Raw genomic sequence first — 11362 nt, forward strand, 5'->3', positions numbered from 1 at the left:
TAAGATGATACTGAGGCAATCTGCTTTGCTCACCTGTTTTTTGTCGGGTAGCTCACAATCCTGGGAGAGACTGAAGGCAAACTTTGAGAGGACCCTGAGGAAACAACAACAACAGCAGACTAGTCTTTATCTGTTTTATTGGTCTGATCATGCGTCTTGCTTTTGAAACCATATTTTCAGACTACTGAATAGTGTTGTACAGATAGATAAAGATAGTGGGTGGACACAAAAGTCGGGAATTCAGAGCTGAGTTAGCCAGCACCTTATCCTGTTGAACCATCTTTAATTCGTTCAAGTTTCCACATTCTACCACTTTGAATCCTCTCGCTGAGATTTAGGATTTTCTTACCTGAGCTCACATTTGATCTGAACCCATCCAGGACTGCGCAGGAACGACCAGGGGTGATACCATTTCTCTACAGCAGCCATGCTGGAACACAACACCTCCAGCCACAAGTGTAGCACCTGCTCACTGGAGAAACAGACACACGTGTACTCAACATGTGTAGATCTGCACGTTTTAAACCTGTACTAACTGATATTCACTATAGACTGACACATGATTTCAGTCTTGTGAGTTTGGAAAACTCACTTGAGGCCGACGCAGATCAGAGACCTAAACTTGACATCCATCTGAGCGTGTGCCGTGTCGTGGCTCATGTTGACTGACTGTACTGCCTGAAAGAGTCAACAGAGGGCGCTCATGTACTTTCCACTAACCTTCACCAACTACCTTAAAGAATAATACTAATTGCTGGAAGCTGAGAAAAAAACTTTCATGTACAAAGAAAACAAATGACAAAATATTTTACTTTCATAGACTTGATGCATTTTACATTGAGCAAGATGAAAATTGCATTTGTTTTACATATTGATGACTCACTCTGTATAGCAGCTCCTCTGGTGTTAGTACTTTCCCATCTTCATCTAATCTGGTAAATGCCAAAGACAATAAATTGTTACTTTATAATATTAAACTGCTGAAGGCGAATTTCTCAAAAGCGAATTTCCCTTGTCAAACCACATTCACCCTGTGCATGTAGAAAAGAGTCAGTTCTCTATTTATGTTCTTAACAGACAATATCATCTCATCTGAATTGAGTCAAGTGAATCACTGATCACACTTGACAGAGTTTTGATGATCTGGACTCCAAACATTTTTTACAATGTGTTTCTTGCAGATTCAACAGATTATATTAAATGCTCCTGTTAATACGGAACTAATGAAAACACAATGAGTGTCTGTGTTCTACCTGTAAGTTTTACAAAGCACCAGTCTTGAGTAGACAGAGTTGAAGTCCCTCTCCACCTCTCTACTGGCCGCCTGAGAGAAAACCAGAAGAGGAAGAATGATAAATATGAAATTTAAACAACAGTGTGCAATATGCTTCCATGTGCACTAAAAAGAAGTTCTCCTACCTCCTCTATGTATAACCAAGGGTGACAGGGCCCTCCCAGTATAGACGGCTTCTTGAGACCATGCTGAAAAATGGCCTTAAGTGCCGGACACAATGTGCCTCTGGCCAGGTCTGTCACTGCCTCTGTCACAGAGTCATCACCTGCTAATGAATACTGGAGACAGATGAGAACACCAGTCAACGATTAGGACACTTGAATTTGTATTCAGGGTGTTGGAATGTGGACATGAAGAAATAAAGAAGAAAACAGACAAACATCACATGGTTCAACGGAAATGAAGTGGCCTGAAGCCAAATGCAGAATCAAGCTCAAAAGTAATTTGTTCTTTACCTCTTTGCTTCTTTCATCAAGGATCTCCACAAACTTCGCTGGAAACCAGCCTGTTACAAAGCATACAAATGTAAGTCAAATGAGCTGCATCACAGTATATACAAATCAAATATCCGGATGGCAGTAGTTCCAGACGAGGCGGACACACACCTCTGAGGCCGTTCAGGTCCCCAACCCAACAGTGTTCATCCTTTTGTGAGATGATCTGAGGGAGAAAGATAAAAACCCTCGGATAAGTATTAAGGTGATGAGTGTCACGCACAGTTGTCATGAGTGGAAACATCAAGACATGTATTCTGTGTAAGTAAAGACTCACAGTGATGATGTCATTCTTTCTGAAGCCCAGTTCGTCGTCATCGTGTCGCTCGAAATCCAGCAAAGCCTTTGCCCGTCTCCGCCGGTTACGGGACACAACAAGGAAGTTTTCATGGTCTCGCTGGTGGCTCTCCATGGAGTAGTCAGGAGTCAGGTCCTAGAGAGACAAGGTGGGACGTCAGGTAACAATGAACTCAAATAATTCAGGATTAATAGGCATCTTTACTAATAGCTATAAGAGGTAGGTTTTCCTATTTCGGTTGATTCTCAGTCCACAACAAGACACACTGTTCTCGCATTGACGTGTATGAACTCACAGTGCTGGAGTGACGCGGGTCCAAACAGTGGAAGTGCTCTGCAGTACGGGTTATGGCCTCTCGCAGGGCAGCGACCAGCTCCGTCTGCTTTATGTTCTTAGATTTTAGAGCATCTGCCTCATCCTCCCCAAACAACAGGGAGCTCAGGGTGGACTTCCTGCGCAGCGACTGTCTTCTCACCACCTGCTCATAAACAAATACAAAGTGAATTATTTGTTTTGTATTACTTTAACAAATTAAATAAAAAAAAGTTTTTATCACAGCTAGAACAGAACCTTGACACCAACTGACCTTGTTGAGATTTGTGTTGTGTGTTGTGTTGTTCCCATTGCTGAGCTGTGCCTGTTCATTTAGGATATAGGCTTGGTGCTTGTGTCGGTGGGCGTCCAGAGTTTCCTGGGACAGTGTCCCTGCGAGCCTCATAGCTTCCCCAAGTACTGCAGGTCCATCTCTCAGCTGGCTCGGCAAGTCCGACAGAGTATTAAAAATGGAAGCAGAGTTCTCTGAGGATACAAGCTCGTCCTCCTGGAGTCGGGGAATACGTTTAAATGGATTAATAGTGGTCATTTACACGTTTTGTAAATAGCAGCTGGTGAAAAGTTGGCCTCATTAGCATTATATACTTTACTGTATATTACAAATATTAGAAACTATTAACATAATCAGTTACTGAGTGACTGAAACAAAGTAACTCTGAAGCAGGAAAGCACACATAGAAGGTAAATTGCAATAGAGAGTTAAGACTCAGGAAACGGTTCAGAGCAGATACCTTGATCTTGAGCATCCCCAGTGTGACCTGGAAGAGCACCAATGAGCCCTGGTAGTAGAGCAGATCCCAGATCCTAAGCAGCAGACGGATGTCCACCACACTGGCAAATGATGTCAGGAACCAATGGAGTGTGATCAGCGACAGCTCTGGGTGTGTAAAGAGGAGGGGATAAGATATTGTATGCTATTGACTGTTTATACTAAATACTTAATTTGTTTTCAATTAGTGACTGATTATGCACCATATTTTCACCCTCTTTCCTAATACCCATCCTGACCTATGTCATGCTCCTGCAGAAGGCGGTCGAGGGCTGGTAGGTACTGAACAATGAGCTGGCGGAGAACCCTCTGGTCCGTTTGGACACCGAGCAGAGTGGAGGAGAAGTAGGATGGAGGGAGAAGGTCTTCGATCAGGGCACACATCATCCACAGGACATCCTCTTCCTCAAGAAAGAGCAGGAGACAGGAAACCACCTGGAGCGAACAAGCGGATAGGCGTGGGGAAAAAGGCACAACAATAAACTAACTGGGGAATTAAATATACACTTAGAAAAGCTTCAGTATGCACAGTAGGTATTCTCACCATCCCAGTACCCTGACAGTACCCGATGTCCGGGTAGAGCCAGGCGAGACCTTTCAATACCCGTCTGAGCCTCGGCACTCCAACACTGGTCATGGTGTTGAAACATGCATTGGTTGGCATTGTCCGTAAGAGGTCCTTCTCTATCTGAGGGACAGACGTAGAGACAAGGAATAATTACGTTGAAATTATAAGGATCAATAAAAAAAAGGAGGTAATGATTATAAAACTGAGCAGTGTATAACTGTACCGAATATTAAATTCCACTGAAGTAATTTCAAGAGATCTTAAGAATACTATGCTTCAGTGCTTTGTATTATACCCAGAGAGATTGTGTTTGTTACACGTGGACATGTAGTTTGGGATTGTACCTGTTTGGCTGTGGAGGAGTCTTCATTGGAGCTGTTCTTAATGATTTCTCTGTAGGAGATCTCAGTGGTCCTCTTTTTCTGCAGCGCTCCAGACAGCCGCATCCAAAGCTAGCAGACAGAAAACCTTTCAAACTCTACAGCTTGTTTTGTGTCCTTGGAAATTACTAAAATCTAAACAGCCCAAGGTAACAGGAGCTCTGCAGTCGAAATAAGTTCGATTTTTATGTATCCTCTATGACAATTTTGGGCAGTATTTTCCCCCCAATATTTACCACTGCTAGTAAACACCACAAATAGCTCACCCCTGCTGTGCAAGTTCACTTACCTGTGGCCTCATGCTGTGAGGTATGCCACCGAGCACCAAGGAACGCAGACGCTCGGAGCGTGGAAGCACAGGATCAATGAGCTCCCAGGTCAGGTCACCCACCGTGTGGTTGTGGGTGAACTCCAGGTGGGCTTGCCAGCGCAATCGCTGCTGTGGATCTTCACGCTGGGGTGAGCCTTCGGTGCCAAGCCAGGACCTGGGTTCCCCACCGTCTGGGGAGTGAGAAGAGAGGCATCAGGATTTGGTTTGTCTGGTTCTAAGACTTCTTTGGAAATATAATGTTAACACAGCTAGGCACCATGTGAACTCTTGAATTAACAAGGATGGAATATTGGAAGATGATAGCAAGAAGAACTGTAATGTAACCGAACATGATAGAGAAACAAGAGAGAAGAGAGAGAAATGAATGAAAGTCAGTAGGTGATGCAAATGTCTGTTTTCTGCAGGTTTCAACAAGTTAATTTAAGATTTTTTTAAGATCTTTAACCAGTACGGGAGAAAATAAGGAATATCCGAGTCCCAGAGGGTATGAAAGAATATAACAGTCCCAGAATAACTAAGACTTCCCCAAAAATGAAGATAGGTGAAGTAGCCTAGCCTGCAACCCTGGTATAGATTACAAACTATGCATCGTGCAAGAACATTTCTAACTATATAGTGCATTAAATGAACGTGAACATAATTTAGACCTACCTAAATGTATTTGAGACCTAGTGATATTTTAATATATTTAAGACTTTACTCCAAATTTACATGATGGAATTTTCGACTTTAGATTTTTGAACCCAGATACCAAGTTTCCCATTTATGTTTCTTCACTGGGTTTTAGAAATGTTATCATTGTGGAAAAAGGAAAGAGTGAAGACAGAAGAAACGGGTGCATGTGTGAACAGGTATTACCTTCAGTGTTCACTTTGAAGCCAAACTCATCGTAATGGAGTTCGGGCTGCTCTGATGAGGTTTTCTGTGGAGACGAACACATAACATGCGATTCATTAGGCCACGTGTCATAGAAAAGAGGTGACAGTGAAAAATGTGGCTAATGGCGGCCACAGCAGCTTTTATAAGCATCTTAAATGCCAGTTAGCAAACACACCAGATGTCAAAGTGTCACATGAAGGCGAAGCTACTGAGGCATTTTTGTTCATCTTGATATTCTGTCGGGCTATGCAGATGGGTCGTTCCTTCAAATATAATTTTTAAGTTTGGCGTCTCATATTATTGTCAATCTGTATTTAATGTTAGCAAAAAGAAAAACATGCTAATAATGCTGTAACAACATTAAAAGTCGTCCTCACTTGATGGTACTTGGCCAAGATGTCCTGAGGCCACATACTGGGAGTGAGAGCAGAGAATGGCCCCCCCGGGGCTGGTGTGTAGGTCCCTAAAACACAGAATCGTGTATTAGAAACACAGTCATTTAAACTGAAACTAATATAAAGACAATGAGGGAATTTTGAAAATAACAAACCTGGATAAAACCACAAATTAGAGAAGGTATAAGGTATAACTTTTGATGAAATTTAATACAACAAATCAAATACACTGTTAATGCTGAATAGTCTGAAATCCAAGGTCAGTGGGCATTTGTGAACCTGAACTGAAGTCTTGTTGATTTACAGAAATTCACAGGCACTCTCTTTAAACTTTAAAAATCCATACCGGACATTTTGTTGGTAGTTGAGTGAGTGGCTTCTAGTTGTGGAGAACGCAGTCACTCCGGAGAAAACAGGTCAGCCGATGGTATCTGCTCTGTAGACAGAACAAACAGAGGAGGAGAAAAACATTTGGTGGTTAAATCCTTGACTCATTCTAACAACATGTTAATTCTCTCAAGGCACTAGAGCCCCAGCTATTAATAAGACATGTAAATGATACTGAACCCTCTATAAACCTGCCTATCCAAAACCTAAGCACTACTGTGGCTCTTAAAAATGTTTTTCCAAGTACCTTAACAGTGAAGAAACAGAGCATAGTCTTCAAACAATGTTGTACCAAAGCACTTCTTCATGAGTGAGGGCAAAGACTCAGGGGTAATAAATGTTAGGAGGAGAGGAAAAGATAGTGAGAAAGAAAAAGAGGGACATTCCTTCTCAAAGCCATATGACTGATGTACTTCCTAGAGGCTGTTTGCCTCACTTGACTTCGTACGTGTTTTCATACTCGAATTTCCAGCGAACATCCTGGGGCTAAATTAACAAGTGGTCTTTGAGATTACTCTCAGAGGACTCTGAACTAGAAATTTAGAATAAAGAGTATACTCACTATTCACTATTGTCATCTCAGTGAACAGCTTGTGCCGGGAGGATTTGATCTTATCTTTTTAGGAAGGGAGGTGCTTCAAAAACAGAGGCCCTGACAACTTTTCTTGTACACTAAATTAAGGAAGGCCGTATACTATACGTGGTCACCAAACAATAGATGAATATTGTTATACTGGCAAGCACATAATTTTAAAAAAAAATCACATTTATATTTATATATAGTTAATTGTTCTGGTGAGTTAAACACACAAACTTGTGCATACACAATTATTTTATAGCTTTCATCTACTCTTTTACATCTAATTACAAAACTAGTTTTAATGCAGGCTATCAAAACCCATAGACACAATATTTGTCTTTGCAATTCTAATGATTCAATTAAGAAATAACAAGCGTATTATTAGAAGAGTAATGAAGTAAACAATGAGGTCGATTAAGAGAATATAAGGAATCTAACCTTTAACAATACTGTTATCTCTCCTCTAGATACAGTGCAGCCATCCAGAGCCCTCACACTTTTATCTTTGGTAAAGCCACATTTAAAAAGCTTTTCTCATAACAGTCAGCCAGCACTGCCTAAAATAAAAGAATTCAAAATGTTTATAGTCGCTTCTGTGAGTATTTCTCTGGCCGTAAACATTCATTTAGTACCTACTTCTTATAATCCTTACAATAAATTGAAGTGTTTTTAGGTTCCTGGATTTTTTAACCAATTTCTACTATATAGAAGGCTATACTGTTTTACATGATACACACAGAGTGAGTACAGATTGGCATAGCTACAAACATGCGGTGCATATAAACATGTTAAATCTTGAAGCCTGAGCTAAAGAAAGCAGATCCAAAATATGAACGACAAACCTGTTGCCCAAATTAATTCTGAGCACACGGAATAATAACAATTTCTTTAATTATACAACAACCACACAAATATATTAAAATCAGAGCCAAAGCGCTGATCAAGCCATGAAGGAGGGGGGGGGGGGACTTTGGATTATAATAACACCAAGAACTCTTGTTGTCAGTCATATCACTAACACTTCTACAGTGATGGTAATAATGTTTCTGGTTCCTGCTGTAGACTGTGTGTAAAGATGGACGACACAACAGCTTCCAAAAAGCAAAGCCAAAGCATCTTGATTGCCACCTGGTGGCTGGCTGCAGTATAAGTCATTAATACCGCCTCCTCAATGTTTATGTATGGGAGATGGACCAAAATAAAAAGTCCAAAGAAAGACCATGATTGACAGTAGAGACTCGCTGGTGATTGGTCAAGAGCGCGATGGGATATCGCTACCAAGGCTCCATCCCCCGATTGCTCCTCCACAGACTCTGGATCCAAATGTGCAAGATGGTGGCGTTTGTAACCAGCGTATTTAGGCATGAATTCTGGGTAATGAGAGGAAGTTTTTTACACAGTATATGGTTCCTGCTCAGTCTCTCAGTTCCTACCCATCTATCTCACACACCAATGCATCGCTATGAAATCGCTGACACATGTTGAAGTGTAAGAAAAGCACAGTACGGCAGCGAGAGGGGACAGTATTTGGAATCAACACGCACAGGCAGACACAACAGCGTAACAGCTATAACCTATAAAAGAGGCTCACCCGCATGCAGATGCTCTGCCAAAGTGATTCATTCCAGCAGCAGGCTTGTGGCATCTGAAGAGGGATTTAGGACTTAAGAGAGATGAGAAATCAATTTGAGGTTTGGAGGGTGGCCAAGTAGTTTCAGGCTAGCTGTGCTGTGTGAAGCTCAGGGGAGAACTGGGATGGGATTTTGGAGCAACTCCCAAAGAACACCAACAGTTTTTTCACCTGCCAAGTAAGAAGAAGCCCCTCCTGCACACTGTTGCATCAAACTGTCAAATTTCAGCACATCGTGAGTTGTTGATGCAGCTTTATTGTCACTGTTTTACGGTAACAGCAAGTACAGGTGTTAACAGATGGGAGGGTTGTGGTCTCGACAACTGCTTATCCAAAACTCCTCAAAGTAGACAACACACTTCCTAAGGTCCTAGGAAATACACTGGGCAGGTTTGTGGTTGATCCGAAGAAGAACTCTACGGTCAGAGGCTGATTGCTCGGTTTATTAGCAGGATTGTTCATCTGTTCCAATACATCTGTTAAAAAAGTTTTTGTTTTTACATAATTTGATGGTTTCTTAGCAAAAATGCTTGTGTAATATAAAATATCAGCTGAACTTTTACCATCTTTTTTTTTTTTTAACTACCAAATTGCAAAAATGGCTTTGACTTCAAAAGTCCAAAATCAGATAAGAACAATAAATCATTCAATATACTATAAAAAGGTGTATTGTGTGTATTGTCCACATATAAGTTATATTCGTACTTCATATAATATCTAATTGTGGTGTATTTAATTCCCCACTATGGTAAAATACAACCAGATGTATTGAAGGGAGAGAAACCGTGGTGCAGATTACAAACTCTGACGTTTTATACATTTGAATAATCTCCCAGTATACGTCAAACCCTCTAACAGATTAGGCAGATACGCATCAGTGGATTTTAGATAAACTAATGTTTGGAGTGAAATCTAAACCGTTTGCAGGGAGAAGTCAGTAGCTGTCAGCTAATGAATAGAATTGACGCAGCTCAGCAAAAGCCCATCAATGGTAAAAAAAAGAAACAATCTCCATTCCTTTCAGTTCCTGCTACCAGCTTCATTCAAACTCAATCTCTGATATTATAATCTTGTTATAATCTTGCATAATCTTGTTAAAATCAGCCAAGGATTAAACTCCCCAGAACACAAATGAGGAAACCAAATTCATTCAGGTGACTTGGCAGAACTGGAATGACTCAAACAGTGAGTCTCTCCATCTTACTCTAAAACAAAAGAAGATCTTTCCCATTGTGGAGGTGCGGCAGTGTTCACCTGTGTTTGCACACACTGGTTAACACCCTGCTGCAAGAAAAGCAAAGAGAAACATCCTGCTCTCACGTCCAGTCACTATCACACAACTGCCTGAAGGGGCTTTGCAACCCTCTGTCCTGTCAATACAAACCCACCCACCAGCAGCCATGTACGTCACTGAATTATAATAATAAACAATAGTAGTTTTATGTGCTTTACAATTAAAAAAGAATGTAAATAAAACAAATACTTCATGGAAAGTAATGTTCATCCAAAGGATAAGTAAAATAGGAGCAGATGACATGATTACAATTGAAAAGGAGTTCAAGTCAGATCATTTATTTAACGAATAAACCCCACAGTCTAATGTGTGTGTGTGTGTGTGTGTGTTCCTGTACTTATACCTTTGTGAGGTACAGTTTCAGCATAGACCCTACAGAGTGAGGACATTTTGACCGGTCCTCACTTTTTCAATGGGCTGTTTGAGGGTTAAGACTTGGTTTTAGGGTTAGAATTAGGTTAGGGTTAGAGTTAAGTTAGAATTTGGTTTAGGTTAGGGTTAGAATAGGGTTAGGCATTTAGTTTGGATGGTTAATGTTTGGATAAGGGGCTAGTGGATGTATTATGTCAATAAGTGTCCTCCCTAAGATAGAAGTACAAACGTGTGTGTGTGTTTGTGTGTTTGTATAAAAGCTGATGTTGTGCACAGTTGCACATCAGACACACAAACGGGATGAATCAAACCACAACACTGGGTGTAACGAAATTTTCTGTAACTCGTGTTAAGTGTGTACACATGACGTCACTGGTCTCCTATGGACGATAATGTAATTTAATGGTTCATTAATCGCCTGTTGACGTCAGTTGGGGGGGCTGTCAACACGTCATCATGTCGGACTGAATCTCTGTTTATTTTACACGTGTCACGACATAAAAACAATATGACGTGTCAACCAACACAACCGCTAACATGCGTCAATCACTCAGGAGAGTTGTCAGCTGTTAGCAGCGCATGCTAACTTTAGCCTTTAGCCAACCGGACACATCACGGCTTCTAGCGGCCCCTTGCTCAACGGACTTACCGTGACATTATTCCGGTGAAAGCGCGGGGTTCCGTTGCGTGGTTTGACGTGACTTCGGTGGTTTTAACGGTAAAAACACCCTCAGCCGCGGATTCGCTCCTCCCGTGTTATTCCTTGTTTCCCTGCGCAGTGCACCTGCTAGCGACGCATAGCCCCGACGTATCCTTACGCCTGTCAACGTTATCCCTGTCCAATCCCGAGAAGTAGTCCCACATCCCGGAACTACTACTCGGGGGAGAAAGTATCCCTCCGCTGAGGAATAGATGACGTAGGCTGATGACGTCGGTTTGTTCCACTCATTCATTTTTATTTTTTTCTACCTCCGTTTCCTCACGCGCCCCCGGGCAGCACAAATGTCCCGAGACACAACGTGAGCGGAAAACATGGAGCACGATCTGTGTGTGTGTGTGTTTGAACCTTTGAGTTTTTTAAGAAGCCCATAATAAACTGACAAGAAGAGGAGAAAAGCTTCATGTCATACTAATAGTAATAATAATAATAATCATCATAAGAAGAAGAAGAAGAAGTTGTCAAAACTGTCAAAAACAGTTACAAAGTGCTTTACAAGTCAAACAAAATGAATGCAGACAATAAGGCAATTTGAATATAATAATAATAATAATAATAATAATAGTAAACTTTATTCGTACAGCACCTTTCATACAAGAAGTGCAGCTCAAAGTGCTTTACGTACAGTATATGGATAAGA

At 41.2% G+C, this 11362-nt stretch overlaps 1 protein-coding gene across 3 annotated transcripts in view; it reads right to left on the reverse strand.

Annotated features, from left to right (window-relative positions):
- The window catches only part of sgsm3 (small G protein signaling modulator 3), an 11576-nt gene extending 728 nt beyond the window's left edge, over positions 1-10848 (reverse strand). For 2 of the 3 annotated variants that reach the window (XM_034593936.1, XM_034593937.1), the window contains exons 1-20: positions 10654-10848; positions 6088-6177; positions 5724-5809; positions 5326-5389; positions 4426-4637; positions 4101-4208; positions 3733-3876; positions 3428-3623; positions 3151-3296; positions 2673-2906; positions 2382-2564; positions 2066-2221; positions 1900-1954; positions 1750-1799; positions 1420-1572; positions 1254-1324; positions 884-932; positions 593-678; positions 350-472; positions 34-94 (exon numbers count right to left, since the gene is read on the reverse strand). In XM_034593936.1, coding sequence (XP_034449827.1) covers positions 34-94; positions 350-472; positions 593-678; positions 884-932; positions 1254-1324; positions 1420-1572; positions 1750-1799; positions 1900-1954; positions 2066-2221; positions 2382-2564; positions 2673-2906; positions 3151-3296; positions 3428-3623; positions 3733-3876; positions 4101-4208; positions 4426-4637; positions 5326-5389; positions 5724-5809; positions 6088-6094 — 2184 coding nt within the window. In that variant the 5' untranslated portion in view covers positions 6095-6177; positions 10654-10848. Of the gene's footprint in view, positions 1-33; positions 95-349; positions 473-592; positions 679-883; positions 933-1253; positions 1325-1419; positions 1573-1749; positions 1800-1899; positions 1955-2065; positions 2222-2381; positions 2565-2672; positions 2907-3150; positions 3297-3427; positions 3624-3732; positions 3877-4100; positions 4209-4425; positions 4638-5325; positions 5390-5723; positions 5810-6087; positions 6180-10653 lie in introns of all 3 variants that reach the window. The other variant, XM_034593935.1, reaches the window with a different exon arrangement.
- Between the last annotated feature and the right edge of the window lie 514 nt (positions 10849-11362).

This window comes from Hippoglossus hippoglossus, chromosome 8 (assembly GCF_009819705.1).
Source record: "Hippoglossus hippoglossus isolate fHipHip1 chromosome 8, fHipHip1.pri, whole genome shotgun sequence".
Lineage (NCBI taxonomy): Eukaryota > Metazoa > Chordata > Actinopteri > Pleuronectiformes > Pleuronectidae > Hippoglossus > Hippoglossus hippoglossus.